Source organism: Apteryx mantelli, chromosome 17 (assembly GCF_036417845.1).
Source record: "Apteryx mantelli isolate bAptMan1 chromosome 17, bAptMan1.hap1, whole genome shotgun sequence".
Taxonomy (NCBI): domain Eukaryota; kingdom Metazoa; phylum Chordata; class Aves; order Apterygiformes; family Apterygidae; genus Apteryx; species Apteryx mantelli.
Genome location: NC_089994.1, coordinates 15,949,167 through 15,966,374, shown reverse-complemented (window position 1 = coordinate 15,966,374; position 17,208 = coordinate 15,949,167). Strand labels below are relative to the sequence as shown.

Here is a 17,208-nt window from a genome sequence, read left to right as displayed (position 1 = left end):
GAATATATTAAAACGCTCACCTACCAAAGAATGCAGCAGTGGCATTTTCTATTGAACTCTCAGGTTTAGTTTTCTTTACAAGTTCTGAAATATGAAGCACCTTTCTAACTTACAAGTCTGCACAGCATAAGCAACAGAATACATAATTTCTCTGAACTGGATTCTTATGCCAGAAAGTATAAGAACATGTCTTCTCCCTGCTAAACTGCATAAGCTGAATGCATAAATATTAAAAGGGCTTCTGCTTATAACGAGATGTTGACTGTACTGAGCACATACAGCATGTTTTCATGATGATCAGCAAAACATTTTCAATCTTATAACACCCACACTTTAGAAGGGCTATTTCCCCAGTCAACTTCTAACACTCACAAAATCTTCTGTGAACGAGGGAAAGGATTTTTTTTGGGGGGGGGGGCTAGATTTAGAAGCTAGAGGCAGAAAGTTTTAGTATGACAAGATGAGTTTGCAGAGGACTATGAGTGAGTGAAGACAAAGGAACTGGAAAGCAGAGTCAATCACAACCATATGCGCTATTGCTAGAGCTCTTTAAAATATTACCTTCTTTCAACAGCCTGAATAAAGTCACTGAATTCCCTAAATGGAGTTCCTTCACCCCATATTCCAAGGCGGTTCATATATGCCATATTTCTTGGCTCAGACGCACCTAAGAGAAGAACACAGTCTATACCAATGCCACTAAAAGCATACAGACATTTAATGCAAACCAAGTAGTACATACCTGTGGCACTAGCATAAACAACCCTAGCTTTTGGAAGTTTATTCTGAAGTTCCAACACAGCCAGACCTGTTTTTGTTGGTTTTGATGAACCAACAGGACACAAATTCTTAGCTTTATGACACTCATCAAATACAATCTGAACCTTAATTAAGGAAGAACACACTTTTTTTAAAGCTAATTGCTAGTGTCAGAGCATGCACACAATCCATTACTGTCATGAATAATGATACATAAAAATAACAGCAAATAAGACTATCTTTAAAGATGTAAACTTAAATAACAATTCAGTTATGATCAGCTGAACTCAAGATAAAGGATACAACTCCATCAAAGTCTTCACCACACCAATGAAGAAGTTGCTTTAATCTGGTTTTGTATTTACCACCAGACTGACTTTCACCAATAAGAGAAGAATAGGTGGCAAAAATGACACCCTTCTTCACACTTCCATTATGTTTCGAAGAAATTTTTCCATACTTGAACTGCAATAAAAAGAAAAGAAATATTACAGAAATTATTTGAAATAGATCCCTCCTCAGATCTATCTACCTACTATAGGATTAAGGCAAGATGGTGATCTCAGCCTTGAAGTTTGTACTCTTTAAACTCCCTGGATCCCTAGGTCATGACTAGGGCATAGCTGGCATGTGGAAGTTTGGTTAAGAGGTTATATGGGCTGTGCTTAAGAAGACTAGATCTGAGGTCTCTAAAGATTAACAGTCAAGTTCTTCAACTACACAGTTTGCTTAAGTTAAATACAACTAACATTTAAGTTTCAATGCATCACTTAGAACTAATAGGTCAAATGTATTTATAGTTGCTACTGTAAATGACAGTTTCTAGAAGCTTTGTGAAGTCTTAGTGTTCTTGCTTTGTTTTAGAAACTAACTTAAAATTAACTTTAAATTCAGACAGTGAATTCAACCAGTAATCACTCTGCATTTTATATTAATGGCTAACTACACACAGATGCAATCTCTGAAAATAACTTCACATGCTACTGCTATTTGAATAATAGACTTTCTTGGCATTTATTAAAGTATTACACTCAGTACATATAAAATGAGCACTGGGGATGGTGGGATAAAAAATGCCAAAGTCTACAAGATTCAAGGTGTATTTCAACTTCTAGAAAATATTGTACTCGGTAATGTCAGTATTGGCTTGAAGACTAATGTTTCAAAAAAACAAAAAAAACAAAAAAACCACCCAACACGCTAAGAGTTAATCCTACAAGGGGCCTGTTTACACAATTAACTTAAAGCACCGTGTGGTTCTTCACAAGATTAAGGCCTGTCAAACAAGATCTAGACAGCAAGATTATTAAAATTAGAACAGTCTTACTCTTAAAACAGTTAACATGCACAACTTGTCACACAAGCGTACCTAAAGTTTTGCCTCAACTGTACATAGTAAAAAGTTTCCACACCTTGTTTAATGAATGAACCAAAATGTTTTTTGCTCCAATATCTCTCAAGTCTCTTTCAGCATCATATTTCAGATCGTTTGACACGCTAAACCTGAAGATATAAAACAAAGCATACACTCCAAGTTACAGCAAAAGTTTAAAAAGCAGTTAACTAAAACATTTGTCTGAAGACAGATTACATTGAATTTAAGTACTATAGTCACTATAGTGTTTGCTCTAACAAATCCTGACACACTTACCAGACTGCTCTTTTTCTGCCTAACAGGTAATTTTCATAGATTATTCCAGCTATGGTCCTTCCTTTTCCTACACCAGCACCATCACCTATCAAGAATCCAGCTCTGTCTCCATTAGGCAGGAATGTTTCATGTTGCTGTAGGAGAAAGAATAAAAACTTGTATTCATTCACCAAAACACATCACTACATATTGTCAGAAATGAGCAAACATATGACACATCCTATGAGATGAGACCAGTTGTCCACTTAGCCAAGTACTCAGTCTCTAACAGCAGCAAGAGAGGATGTAATTTAGAGAGATCACATGAGCCTGACTACTTTAAGTGGTCCATTCCTCTCACTTTCTTCAGCATCCAGAATTGCTGTAGAAGATACATCCTTGTCTAGCCTTTTTAGTGTCCATGAACAGACCTGCTTGTCCATGAGTTTTTCCAACTGCTTTTTTGAACCCACTGATACATGCCTCCATAGCCCTTTGTGGCAGCAAGCTCCAGACATTAACTACCTACTGTGTAAAGAAGCATTCTTTTATCAGTTTTGAACCAAACTGCTCTGAGTTTGGTCAGGCTCTCTTTCGTTCTTGTTTTTTGTGATTTGATGAACAGTTCCACGTTTGGCTAATCCACTGCCTTCTTGATTATGTAAACCTTTGGTGTTATTCCCCTCCATTTTTCTCTTCTCCAACCTGAGAGGTCCCAGGCTTTTTAGTCTCTCTTCCTGAGGCAACTTCTTTTCTTCCATGATGATTTTAGTTGTCCTAGTTCCACTACCTTCCTCCTTGAAATGCAGAGACTAGAACCACACACACAAAATACCAGATATGGGTCCACCAAGGTTTTTATATAGCAGCAAAACAACACCCAAACTCGTTCTCAATTCCCTTTCTCAGTGACGCCCAACAGCATTGGCTTTTTTGGATGCTGCTAGAGCAGCACGTTAAGTTATTTCAGAGAAATAAAAACAAGGACTCCAAGATCACCTTCCTGAGTGTTATGATAGTTTGAAATCAGTATCATGTAAGTCATTTAGACTATTCTTCCCAAGGTGTATTACCTCACATTTATCTACACCAAAACGCACCTGCCACCTTTTTATGGAACTCAAACCTTTCCACTGTTATTTTTTTTGCTCTTTAAAAAATAGGCATAGTTGTACCTGTCAGATAGCATTTTTTCCCTCTTAAATTTTATGTTACTTTTTAAGGTCTACTAATACCTAGCATACCTGGGCTGCATAAGTGATTGCTTCAAGTTGCAAAGCTGACAACCAGCCATTATCAATTGTTTCTTCTGATATTGATGTCTGGTACCACACATCAGGAGGAGTTACACTGGATAATGAGCTGGTTTCCACTACTGGGTCAGGATGACGTAGACCAATTTTTACTGTTTGGGAAGGAGGGTGGGGGGGACGGGGGAGAAGATGAAAACATAATAAAGAGAAGTTCTTGTTGTTGCAGCACAGGTTAATATATTTATCAAAGCAAACTACAGTTGTCCAATGCCAAGACTGAAGTCAAAAACAACCACATTTCACAGTAACTATAAGTCTTCAGAAATGGAGTGTCAAAGAAACACCGCATCACATAAAGTAACTCTATCTGAATTTATACAATTGCAAAACTTAGCTTTTTTTTCCTCTTCTCCCCACCTTCCCCCAGTTTTTAGGGATTAGATATATGAAGTACATGAAAATATTTTATGTGTTTGAGAGAAACTGCTCTGAACCTTGCCCTCCCCAAAGACCAGAGGCCTCAAGATGCCAGAATCACAAAAGTAACATTCTTTTTACTATTTATATAGTGTTGTTTTTGAGCAATATGAGAGGAGAAAAGATTTAGAACAGACATGGTTTAATTGCTGACAGATCTCATCTGTGACATTAAAAATTAACCATTTAGCTACAAACCACATGCAAAATTAAGTTTTTGCTTTGCCTTTACAGCCATATCAGCAATGTAACTAGGAAGTAAAATTACAGGTTTTTTGTCATTACGATAAGGAGAAGGGAGAAAAAAGGGCAGATGGCAATTAACAGTTGGAAAAGATTCACCCAGTCAGACTTGTTTTGCAAATCTAAGCTATAACTTAGGAACAGTGTAGGAAGAATGTGCTTAGGGTCATTTCACACCAAAAGACTCAAAATGGATTCTTAAGTGCAGTAGTGACCACTTAATCCCTTTACAAAATAATTTCCTTCTTAACAAAGCTTCTTAAAACAGATTGAAGAAGAAAAAAAAAGCCTGATTTTGGTTCATCAGCTATATTTTAGAAACAAGCACTGCCCAAAGATACACTAAAGAATTCCTTTCCTATTCAGACACCTGTGCAGTTTCCAAAACTCACTAAATGCTGGAGAAGAAAAATTTCCTAGGCAAAAAAACAAGACCACAAATTCAGGTCCTTTTTTATTTGATTCAAATATTAAAGTTATAGTATTTTGGCATGCATGTTATTTACTCTTCTGTTACTATTCAGTTATCAAAGCATTTCAGTCTTGTGTTTTAAAAAGCTATGTCATACATTTTATTGGCATATACTCAGCATAAGTTTCTGCATGGCCCATTTCTTCTTCATCTTCTTCCTCAGGTTCCTCTTCCTCTTTTATTGCTGGCACTTTCTGAAATACAGAAATACTTGCATTAGTCAAACAGCATCTTGTTAATGCTCCATGTCCTGGAAACTAATCTGAGAAATGAAAGGAAGACAAACTCGAACATTTTAACACATGCACTAGTTGAACCAGCGAGCAGCAGGGAAAAAAACTACAAAAGGAAATGTAGTTTTCTTAAGCTCTGGACAACTCTTCAAAGACAGAATTCCACCCAATCAAATGAGAATCACAAAAAGTCAGCGAACTTTTCTTTTACAAGGATCCAAGTGCTCCAAACTCACATAAGCAGCAGAAAAAACACCCCAAACCACTGTTCTTTATTCTAACAGCATTTTAAATCTAAACCAAGACTTAAAGAAAATTGCCTTTAAAACACAAGAGCTAGATAACAGCCAAAAGCTAACTTTCAAATACACCCATGAAATCTCCTGCAGTTTCACATTCCTTAAGTAACTTCACAGCTTAGGGGAATAGTTACAGTAGTCACTATAGTTATATGCAATATTTTCTGAAACCTAGTAGTTATGCATTTTGCTGTGGTCTTGGTTAATATATGAATTTAAAGCACTCTAGATTACCAGTCAAAATCTTTCACAATTAATAATTCAATATTTAATAAAAAGTAGTCATCTGAAAAACCTACTGTATGCCAGGCACTCTTCAGAAGCACCAGTCATCATATACTTCAACCTGAGTCTATTAGTGAAGCTGCTGAAACTCAAGTACTTAGAGCACCAGAATGCGTTTTCATTACAATTTGAAAGTATCGAAAGAAGATACTCAATTTACATCTTAAATCCAACAGCCCAGAATGTCAATCATGCTAGAGAAAGTCTCCCAGCTTCTTCGCTGCTACATATCTAGTTATACAAATAGGGATATTTTAAAAGAAAAGGGTCTTAAAACACAGAGCAAAGGAGCTGTCTACCAGCTTTAATAAAGCACATCCCTCTGTCCACACAATGAGGTCCTGTTAAGGACAATAATTTCCTGGAATTCTCATTTAACACATAGGGAGTCTGCTCTGTACAGCTGTTAGTTCTATTCACCTAATAAAGTACTTATCTAATGGAGAAACTAACCTTTTTCTGACACAGATGTACTCAATACAATTCTACAGCACAAGAGGCATACCCGAGCAACCAAAGAAACTAGTTACAGGAGGCTGTGGCCAATAAAACAGACATTCATTTAGCAAATTAATCATTTGGACTTCTTACCATAGTAGGTGAAAAGCTTCTCATTTTAATGTCATTTATCCATATTCTTGCTACCTCTTTTGTGGAAGCCTCCTTCTTCACTGCACCATTGCTTAGATCGGCTATAAAAAAAGAAGTTGCATTTTACAGGAATTCCCTTGAAACAATGACTCAAATTAACATCCTTCTCTATTAATGAGCTGGAAGAGGGCTTTTGAGACATCGAGTAGCACACTGATGCTTCAAGAACACTGTCAATATATTTATCCAAAAAAGAAAAAAAAAAAATCTGAGCAAGCATGGAGTTAAATCCTGTTATTTCTTTGATAAAACTTACCATCCAATACCACTGCATCTGATGCATGTGTGTATTATTTTCAATACTCTAAGAAAAGAGACCGCCACCAAGTCTATACGTACTATTCAGAAATACTTCATCTTGTGAGCCTTTTGAGTTTAATAACAAACCAGAAACCTTGGTGCTTCAATAGAAGTTAACTTACCTGGTCTGGTGGCATTTACCACCTTTGGAGAAACTACAATTATTTCTGTAAAAAAATAAAATCATCATTTTGGATTCAATTGTTTTTAAAGTCTACATGGGGATTCTTTAAGAAGGAGATTAAGTTTCCTGTCGTCACCCACATTTGAAAGCAAGTGGCAATAGGGCTCAGTACAGAACTAAGATATATTTCTACTAGGACAGGCATAAGATATTGAAAGGAGCTCTCAAGCTTCCATTAGGTTGATAGTCAATGCATGTATTAAACACAACTGATCCTATAAACAATTAAGACACCCTGCACAAATAAAACTGCTTCAAAGAGGTCGCATAATTTAAGTTTTTAATATTTTTAAATTAGAATTCCTGCTGCACAAGTTCCATGAAAAGACCATGTTTCCTTCCACGATCTTTTCTGCCTTGAATTTTCTGCAAGTATTTGTCAAGTTTCTTATAAAGATGATGAGAGATCCAGAAACACAAGTATATAAATAAGACTGGAAATGCAGTTCTAGAAGCTGCATGTCTCCTTTTCACTTATACAAACTACACATTAAACTAATTTCCGTACTTGTGCCACTACACCAATTATTGGGTCTTGGTGATTATCTATTTACTTATGTGCTTCTGCCAGTCTTCATTTAGCACAAAAGGGTAAGTCAGAAGTCCTATAAAGCCTTCTCTCCCAGCTCTCCCTCACTGCTTTATCCCTCAGCTTTAGTTGGCGTCTCAACTTCCATTTTTGTCAACCACTCTAGAACAAAAAGCAATGAAACAAGACAACTTTTTTTGTTTGTTTCAGTCCTAACAGACAGCCTCATTTTGTGTACTTCACCTGTACATGAAAGAAAGCAGGTTACCTCCTACTCTACCTATAAAAATAGCACGCCTTATTTCAGCCACAATGAAAATGGAGTAACCCATAAGAAGCCTGCATGCCTTTCAGAAAAGGCAACAATAGAGATGCTTTCAAACAAACTCAACTAGTCTGATTTTACCTCCCCGCTAAATCAGAATAACTGAAAAGAAACAAAACTAGCATTTTTACATAGTTTTCTGGACAAACTGTAATTTTAAAATAAACACACACGCAGATTTTCCCTGACATTAAGCTATCAATATGCAAAAAAATAAAAAAAGTAAGAGACCATGAAAAGGTATCACAAAGTAAAGATTCAGAGTGTGGTAACAAAATACTTGTGGCATTTAAATTAATACCACCTTTAAGCAATAACATGGAAGAGGCAAATTTTAGGACCCTAAGTGTAACAGAACAGATCTGATGCTTCCCATGAAATATACAGGGATTTCTAGTTTCTTTCCAGGGAGATACTTTACAAAAACTTGCCATGATAAAATACTAACATGCACAAAAAAATAAAAAATAAAAAAAAATCTAGTTTGGAAGATATAAGAAGGAGGGGAAAAAAAGTATTGTCATTAGTCATAATGCAGTAGAATAGAATCTGATGCAGGTTCAAGACAAACAGCTAATCATAAACTCAAGTGCTATAACTTCAGTAATTTTTCATGTACTAATTTTCACAATTTGCCAGTTGCACACTAAAATCTCCTTCTCATTCCTTAGAGTTAAAAATCAAAGGTTTCAAAAACTTTTAAAAATCTGTTATTTTGTATCACTTCACCCTGACTTCTAACAGCTTGTCAGGGCTGTTTTAATTCACCACAGCATTCTACAACTTGGTGGAAATACAAGACCTGCAAAGATCTTCAGATGAGATTATCTCAGCTTTTGCCTGAAATATTGTAGTTACGAAGAATGTAAGAAAACTCACTTGCTGCTGTCGCTACTGGCTGGGCAATATTAGGAGGTGGCTTCAATTTCATTAGTTCATTAAGACTATTATTCTTTAGCAGATCTTTCAGCTGAATCTGGTCCTTTGAAGGTGTAGTGGTCAAGGCATTGCGTACTGCTGGTGCTGCAACAGAGGGTCGAGTTGTTGTGCTGGTCTGGATGATTTTTGCTACAGTGATAGTCTGCCTCGTAGTTGTAACAGGTGTGGTTTTTGTCATCACTATAGTAGTCCCCAAAGTTGGAAGCTGATTTATTTGATTCAGCACAAAGGTTGTGGTGGATGGTGGTTGCTAGAAAACAAAACAAAACTTCATAAGTAAGAACAACAACTGAGGAGATTTTTAGATAATACTAAAAAAAGCAGACCTTATTTGCCATTCAACTAGGAGTCACCAGTTTAAGAGACTTGTAATAAGGACTGTCTTCACATGACACTGAAGGTGCTAAAAATTATTATTTATTAGTCCAGCAGTCTGGACAAGAAATGTCTTTCAAAACTTGTACCGATATATTGCTACATATATTTTTGTGTGAACTTCTTCTATTTTAAGGTAAGAAGAAGGAAATAAAAGAATAGGATGAAGGATTCATCACCTAGACACAAAACAACTATTGTACAAAAATCCTGAGCTGTACAGAATTTTATACATACAAACCAGCTGCAGAATTGCCAGGGTAAATAGCTTACATTACTTAAAGTATATGTGCACCTTCTTCCTTTTTCAGACACTCCTCATTACAACCACCTTACTGCAGATCTATTCCTTATATTCTCATTTTGAGTGTAACTACCACAGAACAGTTGAGGTTGGAAGGGACTTCTAGAGATCACCTAGTCCAACGCCCCTGCTCAAGCAGGATCAGCTAGAGCACCACTGTGGCGCTCAGAATTCTCTGCAACTACAAAAGGCGGTACAAAGTTAGGACACAGGAGACAAGTTCACATAACTTTCACATTCCCAGAATATGCCTGCAGGGAAAATAAAAGGCACACTGGACCCCTCCAAACATTTTTCTACATGTTGCTTGTCCTCTGTCACACAGATCTCACCAACCCATGGGTACGCTAAGCTTTCAGGGCCTTAAGTACAGGTAGAACTGAGATGATGGCAACAATCAGTATTTTACAATCCTACCTCCTTTGCTACATTTACTAATGTACACATATAAAATCCTGCAGTGCCAGTTCTTACCCGAACATTTAATAAGGCTGGAGTTGATACAGTCTCTGGTTCTTGTTTCACAGCAGCTGTGGCCTCAGTTTCCAAGCCTAGTTCTAATGCACTAAGTGGCACTGACTGCAGAGGAAAAAGTAAGCATCATCAGGCACTCATTTTAGTAGGAAAAAACTTAAGTCTAAATATCCACCCACAAAATGGACACTAGCAGCGAAGTCTTTAACTGTGTCATTAACAGAGGTTTCACTGAAAACACAGATCATCAAGCCACTGATTTCACATTCAGTGAAGATTCACATACAATACCTTTTTAGTTAAGTACTGTGAAAATGTAATTAGTTTTGTGATGTCACTGTTTGACATACTACTGTTCCCAGTCCACATTTGAAATAGTTTTACATTCTTGCTGTCATGGAGATTAAACGCCAAGTGAAATTACTTTTTGCTCATTTTATAGGAAAGCAGCTAGACTCCAATGATATTAGAATCTGTACAGAAACATGACAGCATATGCTTATACTGAGCTAAGCAGTGTATTTCAGGTTGCTTTTTTGTATAAAAAGTTTAAGATGCACTACCAAATGATCTCCCAGTCTCAGTACTAGGAAGTATAGAATTTATGAGAACTCAACATTCTTTAAGCATTTACTAAGGACCTCCCCCATACAACAAGTCAGAGCTCTTATGTTTTCTAGCAATAGTTATGTTCATGTTTTAACCTGCTGAACAGCTGGAGCTGGTGCTGGAGCTGCAAGAACCACATCTGGAGAATCAATATCAAATAGATCATTTGGACTGATTCCACTCTCACTCAAAGCAGCAAGCAACAGATCTTGTCCTGGCTCCACCATCTCTAAAAAATTAGACCATAAATACAAGTTACATTAAGTTTTGGCTTATTTGGCACACACTCACATTTGTAGTTCCCTTTCCTAGATTTAAGAGCATATTCAATGCAACTATTTGTATACATAGTTTCACTTTCTAGATCTGCCCCGGGTCTTTTGTTGATTTGTAGATTCTTCCTTATTTTTATAGTTTTTTTTTTAAAAAGATATTTTCATTACACCCAAATTTAGAAGGGGGTAGGAAGAATGAAATAGCTTACTATACATAAAATATGATCACACTCAGATTAAAAGAAAAAAAAAAAAAGATGACCTCCCTAGTTTTCACCACACAACATTTTTAAGCATTCCATGAACTATCAAGAGGCAGAAGCGATCAGACTGTTATGCTAATGATATGTCTTTCTCAGTGAAGCACGCTGAAGAAGGGATGCACAATTAAAACTCATTTAGTTTATCTTGTAACATTAAGTTAGTGATAAAAAGCTTACAAGAAAAGCTTTTATTTCTTGCTTGCTGTTCATTAGGAAATAATTAATTCATTGCAGAAATTTTGCATAGTGGAAAGGACAGACATTGCACTATTACAGTATTTTAACTACATTATTAAATAGGACACTAAAGTCATGCCATAGGCTCCTTTATGTGTGGGGCAGGCAAAGTTAAGTTCAAAAGCTACTCCAAACAGTGCAAAAATGTATTAAAAAAGTTAAATACTATGTTTTAGGATGGAAGAGGAAAGACGATGCTTTCCATTCTCCCAAGAAGGAAGTCAATTTGCCATAGTACTAAGACAAATGTTAAATATGAGTCCACATCACTTCAGCTGCTGCCTATATAGTCTAAAACCCACCTCAAATAGAAAATTGCCCTTATTTTCCTGTTTAGCCACACACACCCCCCCCCCCGTACTGCCTATTGGTGACAAAACGTCTAGACATAAGAAAACTGAACATCTATTCCAAGGCAGATAAGTATTTTTTCCTTGTTAGATATATCTGTTCATTGACTCCAAAACATCATTCAACTGTATCTTTCTCTACTCTTACAGCGAAGCCACATTCAGCCGGGTGGTCAGACATGTTAGGACATTTGGCAGAACAGGTAATTATTATAATAAAGCACTTGGCACTTAATTCTTAATCTTCCTAGTTTTGATCTGTCCAGAAATGGAGGGATACCTTCTTTTAGTAGATTAACATTGACATGGTGACACAACAACTGAAATAATGGATGTAAGGTTCTGGGATGTAGTGAGGATTATTTTTAAGTGTGAACAAAGACTGTACATGCCCAGAAGAATACTGAGGCAACAAACAGTAACTGAGGGAACTGCTGTGTCAGAACTAGACTGTGCTTAAAAATAAATAAATAAAAGGACACCTGAGGCGATCAGATAAACTACAAACCAATAGGGCCTTCTACCATTTTACCAGGTACAGAAGTAATTAAGAAACATAAAGATACCTAGCAGATTTAATTAACATAGTTGCTCCTTCAAAGGATATCACCTCCTGCTAGTCTGCCTCTTAGAACCCTGAATGGGTCAATAAAAATGAACATGAGAACAGACTGTCAGCTTTATCTTTCAGTGGGGTTAAGCCTCCCTTCTCAAAAAAAGGGGGCTACTATATCTATATCCATATATATTTTTTAACACAGGCAATAAATCTTTAATTTTCATCAGGCCAAAATATTGACAGTGATCATCATATCTAGTTTAGAAGCTTATGGCATTGTTTACTAATTAGAAAAGAGTGAGAGAAGAAAGATGAGCCTGCAGATGAACTTTAGCTTATACTTTTGGTGTTAGGAACTTCGGAGCAACCATTGCAAGTGAAATTCTGTAAAGAAGGGGAATCGACCCTAGTTATCCCCTCACATTGGCAGCTCTGAAAGACCTTTGCAATTGTAACTTTACAGTATTGATCTGGAAAGGAGAAATGGGCACTGTTCTACATAGTGTAAACACCTCTGTTCAACACAGTCAAATAAAAACGTCTAAATGTAGAAAGAAAAAGAGAATGCCAGTTATGTCATTATTTAGTCTGCATGTAGTTTTAGTCAAACCATCTCTAAAAGGAGGTATGACTAGAACAAGAGAGGTAAGTGGCTACATTAAAAAGAGGCATGGAAAGTCAGAAGCTTGGGGCTGTTTATTTAAAAGAGAACTAGGACAAAAGAAGAAAAAAAAGATACTCAAGATAATTTCTAGTCTACTTTTGTAATGCAAGAAGGAAAAGACTTTCTATGAAATTGAGACTCAAAGCAAAATCGAGATTAGAAAAAAAAACTTATCTTCCCCAAACATCATAAAACGGTGCCAAAACCTATCAAGTCTGTTTTAAGGTAGTCCTGGATACGTTAAACTTGACTTCAATTCTCCATCTTCAACCTTTAAAAACCATGATGATGGCTTGGATGTCTTGAGCACAGACTCACTGACTTAAGAAAAAAAAATATTCCTAGCAGAAATACTTTTAACTGCTTAAAGTCTACATTCGATGACTAATGATAGAAACTAATACAGGAATTCCTACACTTCCAGAATAAATGCATTCAATTTTAAATCAACCTTCTCTTAGTAGAGCTGTCTTTACATAGAAGTCCCCCAGCTGCATCCCTCTCATGCTAACCCCAAGTTTTAACACTTAAAAATTAATGGTTGCTAACAAACCAGCAAAAAGTGAAAGCACAACTGTTCACTTGTCTGTCAGCCAGTCTGGACAATGAAAGTTAGATTAGTTTCACTTATTTTGTTTCTATACACTAGGAACAAAGCTGCATTGTTTGAAACTAGAACAAGGGGAATTCTCAACTTCTAGAAGTTTTACATTAAAATTAATAGCATCAATTTTAGTTTTTCATGAAACTTCAAAAATAAAAAAAAATGCATTTCTCCTTTTTTTCCCCCTTATCTAGTTCACTTGAGTAAGGAAATTAAATGAGAAGAAACATTAGAGGAGAAGCTGCATCTTGATAGCTTAATTTGTTTTTTTTTTGTGACATATGCTAGTCAAGCCTAAAATGTTATCAAGTCGAAACAGCTCCATAATCTTACAAGGTAGGAGGCTTCTTAGTTAACATAAGTGAAAGCGACTTTATCAAGCTCTGCAGCGCGGCTTTGGCAATACTATATAAGGACCTGTTTGCCACATCTTAAAAAACTCCAAAAGAAATTACTTATATAAAAAAAGTTGTGAATATTACAAGCTGTTCCCTGAGCATTTCACCAGTGGAAGAACTGTTCCAAGCATGCAGAATCTTGCAGACAAGGTTGTCTATGCTTAGTCAGGCTGCCCAATGTCACTGAGCAAGAACCAACCTGTTAGATAAAACTAAAAATATATATTTATAAAATTTCAATAGTAATTGTGCATCAATTATTTTCTTTGTATTAATAAAGGAAAATGGTACAACCTACTGCCATTTCAAAAAGGGATATCAAAATTTATTAAGCATTTTTGTAAGGCGGTATACTGCTAATGAATTTAAAGTTTGATAAAAAGACAGTTTCACTACCACTGTGCAATAGGTAAATTGCTGATTTAAAGAAACAAAACCAGAATGCCATGTTTAATATTATGACATGTATCCATGCCAACCTGGCTCGCTGTCTTCCCCGCCCCCCTCCATTTTAGCTTTAGTGGAAAGGAGGAGGGGAAAAAAGAAAAAAAAGAAAAGAGTCAAAAAACACATGTCAAGCAACCTGCTCTCCACCCCCATTTCCCTTAAGAAAACTAACGGTGGAATCCTAAATCATAGAAAGGCTTTCAATTTCAAAGTCTCTGGCATCACATTATAGCGCTGTGTACCTGAAGTACTTATTTGTAAATTACAGCAAACTCGGAGAGCACAACTTGGCCCAAACCACAAGCTAGGTACAGCTATTGCCAAACCCTTCAGACAACTGTCATCTTTAGCATGCCCAATCTGCAAACTTAGGTTTTAATGCTTGGTCTGAGACTATAACGTAGTTAAGCAACTTTTGTTCTCTTTTTAAGACAAGGGCTTTTCCTGCTAGCTTTCTGAGGAACCTATGTCATTTGAACTATACAATTGCGCGCTATTATCAAGATAAAAATTTCACAACCCAGTTTGCAGACCCTCACAACAGAGATGTAAGGACAGCTAGCCCCCAATCCCACGAGACAGGGCTCTGGATATCCAGATGGGTTCTCATCTCATAGCTTTCGGCTGCGGAAGACAACCCCAGTAACAACAACAAACCAAAAAAACCCAAGCCCCTCTGGTATTTTCCAAACCACTATCCAATCAAGGAGTACAAGGCTAATTACTGAACTTGCCAATCCTTACGTGCCTTAAGAGCAGCAGTTAATATTCCATTTAAATGTACAAAGTTGATCTTTTGTTTTTTGTGAAGAATGATTCCAATCCCGTAAAAGTCGTAAGAGTTTTTCAAACACCGATTGTCTCTCTAAAGTCAAAGCTTGTAAGGTCACACAAGGTACAGCTGAGGATAGTATGAGTTTCAGCTCTGGATTAAAGCTGCAGTAGGACTGTTTTGTGAAGTTTACAACAGTCAGGACACAGTCTAAAAATGTGACATTCAGGAGTTTCTAAAATGCTAACAGACTAGATGATATGATGATTTGGCTTGAAATTAGTTTTTAGACTACATGGCTGGAAGTGCTAACTTATTAGCTAGTAGTGGAAATTTGTTAAGTAGTAAAGACCCAGAAGAGAGAACAGCAGTAAGCAGTATCTCCCTCAATATATAAAATATTCCTATATACATGTGTGTGTATATACATATATATTCCTCAATGCTGGTCTTGGACCCAGTTCTAGTTGCACTTCAGTGCACAAGAAATGCTTCAACCATATCTGCTACCTACTTCAATAGCTTTTAAGTAGCTGTCCACCAGTTTTGACACCAAAGGACTTGTTCGAACATGACAACAAACTACCCAAATGTTATTTTTAAAGATCAAGATTGTGTCCAAATATAACACAACAGGTCAGTAAACAAGATATAGAAAAGCAGTTTGAATGCCATGCTGCTACACAACTTTTACCATAGTAAGTTATTTGCTTTGTATTATGACTCAAGGTTTTCAATTTAGGGGAGAAAAAAAATGGCTTGCAAGACAACCATGTATGTTCATTTAAATCATTTTTAATCCAGATACAACCTATGTACTTTAAAGCCAGACAGTCTATCACTGAGTTAGTTCTTAACTACAGAGCGAGTAAAGCAAAAATAAAGTTATTAGCATGAACAAATGACATAATACTAAATTACCCAGTAAATCAAACTTAAAAAAAAAGTTTAAACTATTACTCTGAACTTTAACAGGTACCACAAACTAGGCTACAAGCATCTTGAAAAAACTGCAAGAGCTCCAATTTGTATCCTTCAAACAAAGCGTGGAATACAGTCAGTTAAAAATAATAACGAAGCAACTAAACCCAGAAAACCCACAAGGCCTCTTCCCCTTCAGAGTGTTAAGAGCATTTTTTATGTTAAACAATTACTCACCCTAGCAACCTCTGTTTGAGGTGTGCTCGTTAAGAGTCGCAGCGCGCTGGACTTTGAGGTTCGGGCTGCGGCCGCGGCGGTCAATCCCACCACGGCTCCCCCGGGGCTGCGGGCCCCCCCGACCGCTCCGCTGGGCGCCCCGCGCTCCCGACCCGCTCCCCAGCGCGGGGGGCAGCGGCTCGCAGCCTCGCCACCTTCCTCACCAACACGTGTTCCGGACATAAACTTCCGGGTTGGGCTAGAATTGGCTGCGTAATTGTGTCCCATGCACTACTTTTGTTTTCAGACCTTCATCTCTTTAAAGATCCCTTTAATAGCGTTAAGATCGCGGGGAAGGGCGAAAGGTTGCGTTTCACGGCAGCATTTTAAAAACCACTCGAGCGCCCTAAATCAAGCCGCCGCGTTCGCCCACAGCGGCTCCGTTCCAGACCTCCGCGATCCGGCGAGCCGTGGCAGGGGCGCACAAAGGCGAGCGGCTCGGACAGCGCCGCGGCCCCGATGCCATGTTGCCTGAGAGGCGCGGAGAGGGGAGGGAGGGAGACGGGCCCCCCGCCGCGGGGCCGCCGGTTTCGTCAGCCGTTAGCAGCGCGGCCCTGCCGCACGCTTCCCCGGCGCCGGGGGGTTTCGCCGCCCGCCGAGGCGGCCCCACCGCCCCCGCACCGCCTCGGGCGCAAAGTTTGCCCGACTCGCGGGGAAGCGGCGGCCCCGCCGAGACAGCGGCGCCCTCCCCCGCGCGCCGCGGCGCTCCCGGCCCACCGGGGACCCCCGGCGGGGGCGGCCGCGCGGCCCGCGCCGCGCCGAGCGGCCGAGGGAGGCGGGAAGCTCCCCGCCGGCGCGGCGACCGCCCCGCCGGCCCCCGCCGCCCCCCGAGGCTGCCGCCGCCCGGTGCGCGGCGGCGAGGAGCTGAGGGGAGGGGACCCCCCGGGGGCGCCGCGGCGGCCCCGCCGCGCAGGGACCGCCCCGAGGCGGCGGCGAGGCCCGCGAACGGGCGGAGCGGGACTCACTCTCTCTCGCGCTCGATCTTCCCGCGGCCGCTCCTGGAAGTCTCCGCCGCCGGCCCCGCCGCCCGCCGCTTTCTAACTCACCGCCGCCATCTTTGCCCTCCCTCCCCTCTCACAGGGGAGGGGGGAGGGGAGGGGG

At 38.9% G+C, this 17,208-nt stretch overlaps 1 protein-coding gene across 4 annotated transcripts in view; it reads right to left on the bottom strand.

The window, feature by feature from the left end:
• SBNO1 (strawberry notch homolog 1) overlaps positions 1-17,208 on the bottom strand; it is a 32,499-nt gene extending 15,291 nt beyond the window's left edge. For 2 of the 4 annotated variants that reach the window (XM_067307175.1, XM_067307178.1), the window contains exons 1-12: positions 17,073-17,208; positions 10,437-10,570; positions 9,733-9,837; positions 8,520-8,829; positions 6,243-6,343; positions 4,932-5,028; positions 3,634-3,794; positions 2,411-2,544; positions 2,172-2,262; positions 1,063-1,224; positions 743-878; positions 562-667 (exon numbers count right to left, since the gene is read on the bottom strand). In XM_067307175.1, the coding sequence (XP_067163276.1) occupies positions 562-667; positions 743-878; positions 1,063-1,224; positions 2,172-2,262; positions 2,411-2,544; positions 3,634-3,794; positions 4,932-5,028; positions 6,243-6,343; positions 8,520-8,829; positions 9,733-9,837; positions 10,437-10,568 (1,535 nt within the window). In that variant the 5' untranslated portion in view covers positions 10,569-10,570; positions 17,073-17,208. Of the gene's footprint in view, positions 1-561; positions 668-742; positions 879-1,062; positions 1,225-2,171; positions 2,263-2,410; positions 2,545-3,633; positions 3,795-4,931; positions 5,029-6,242; positions 6,344-8,519; positions 8,830-9,732; positions 9,838-10,436; positions 10,571-13,775; positions 13,878-16,068; positions 16,687-17,072 lie in introns of those variants that run through there. The other 2 variants (XM_067307176.1, XM_067307177.1) reach the window with 2 other exon arrangements.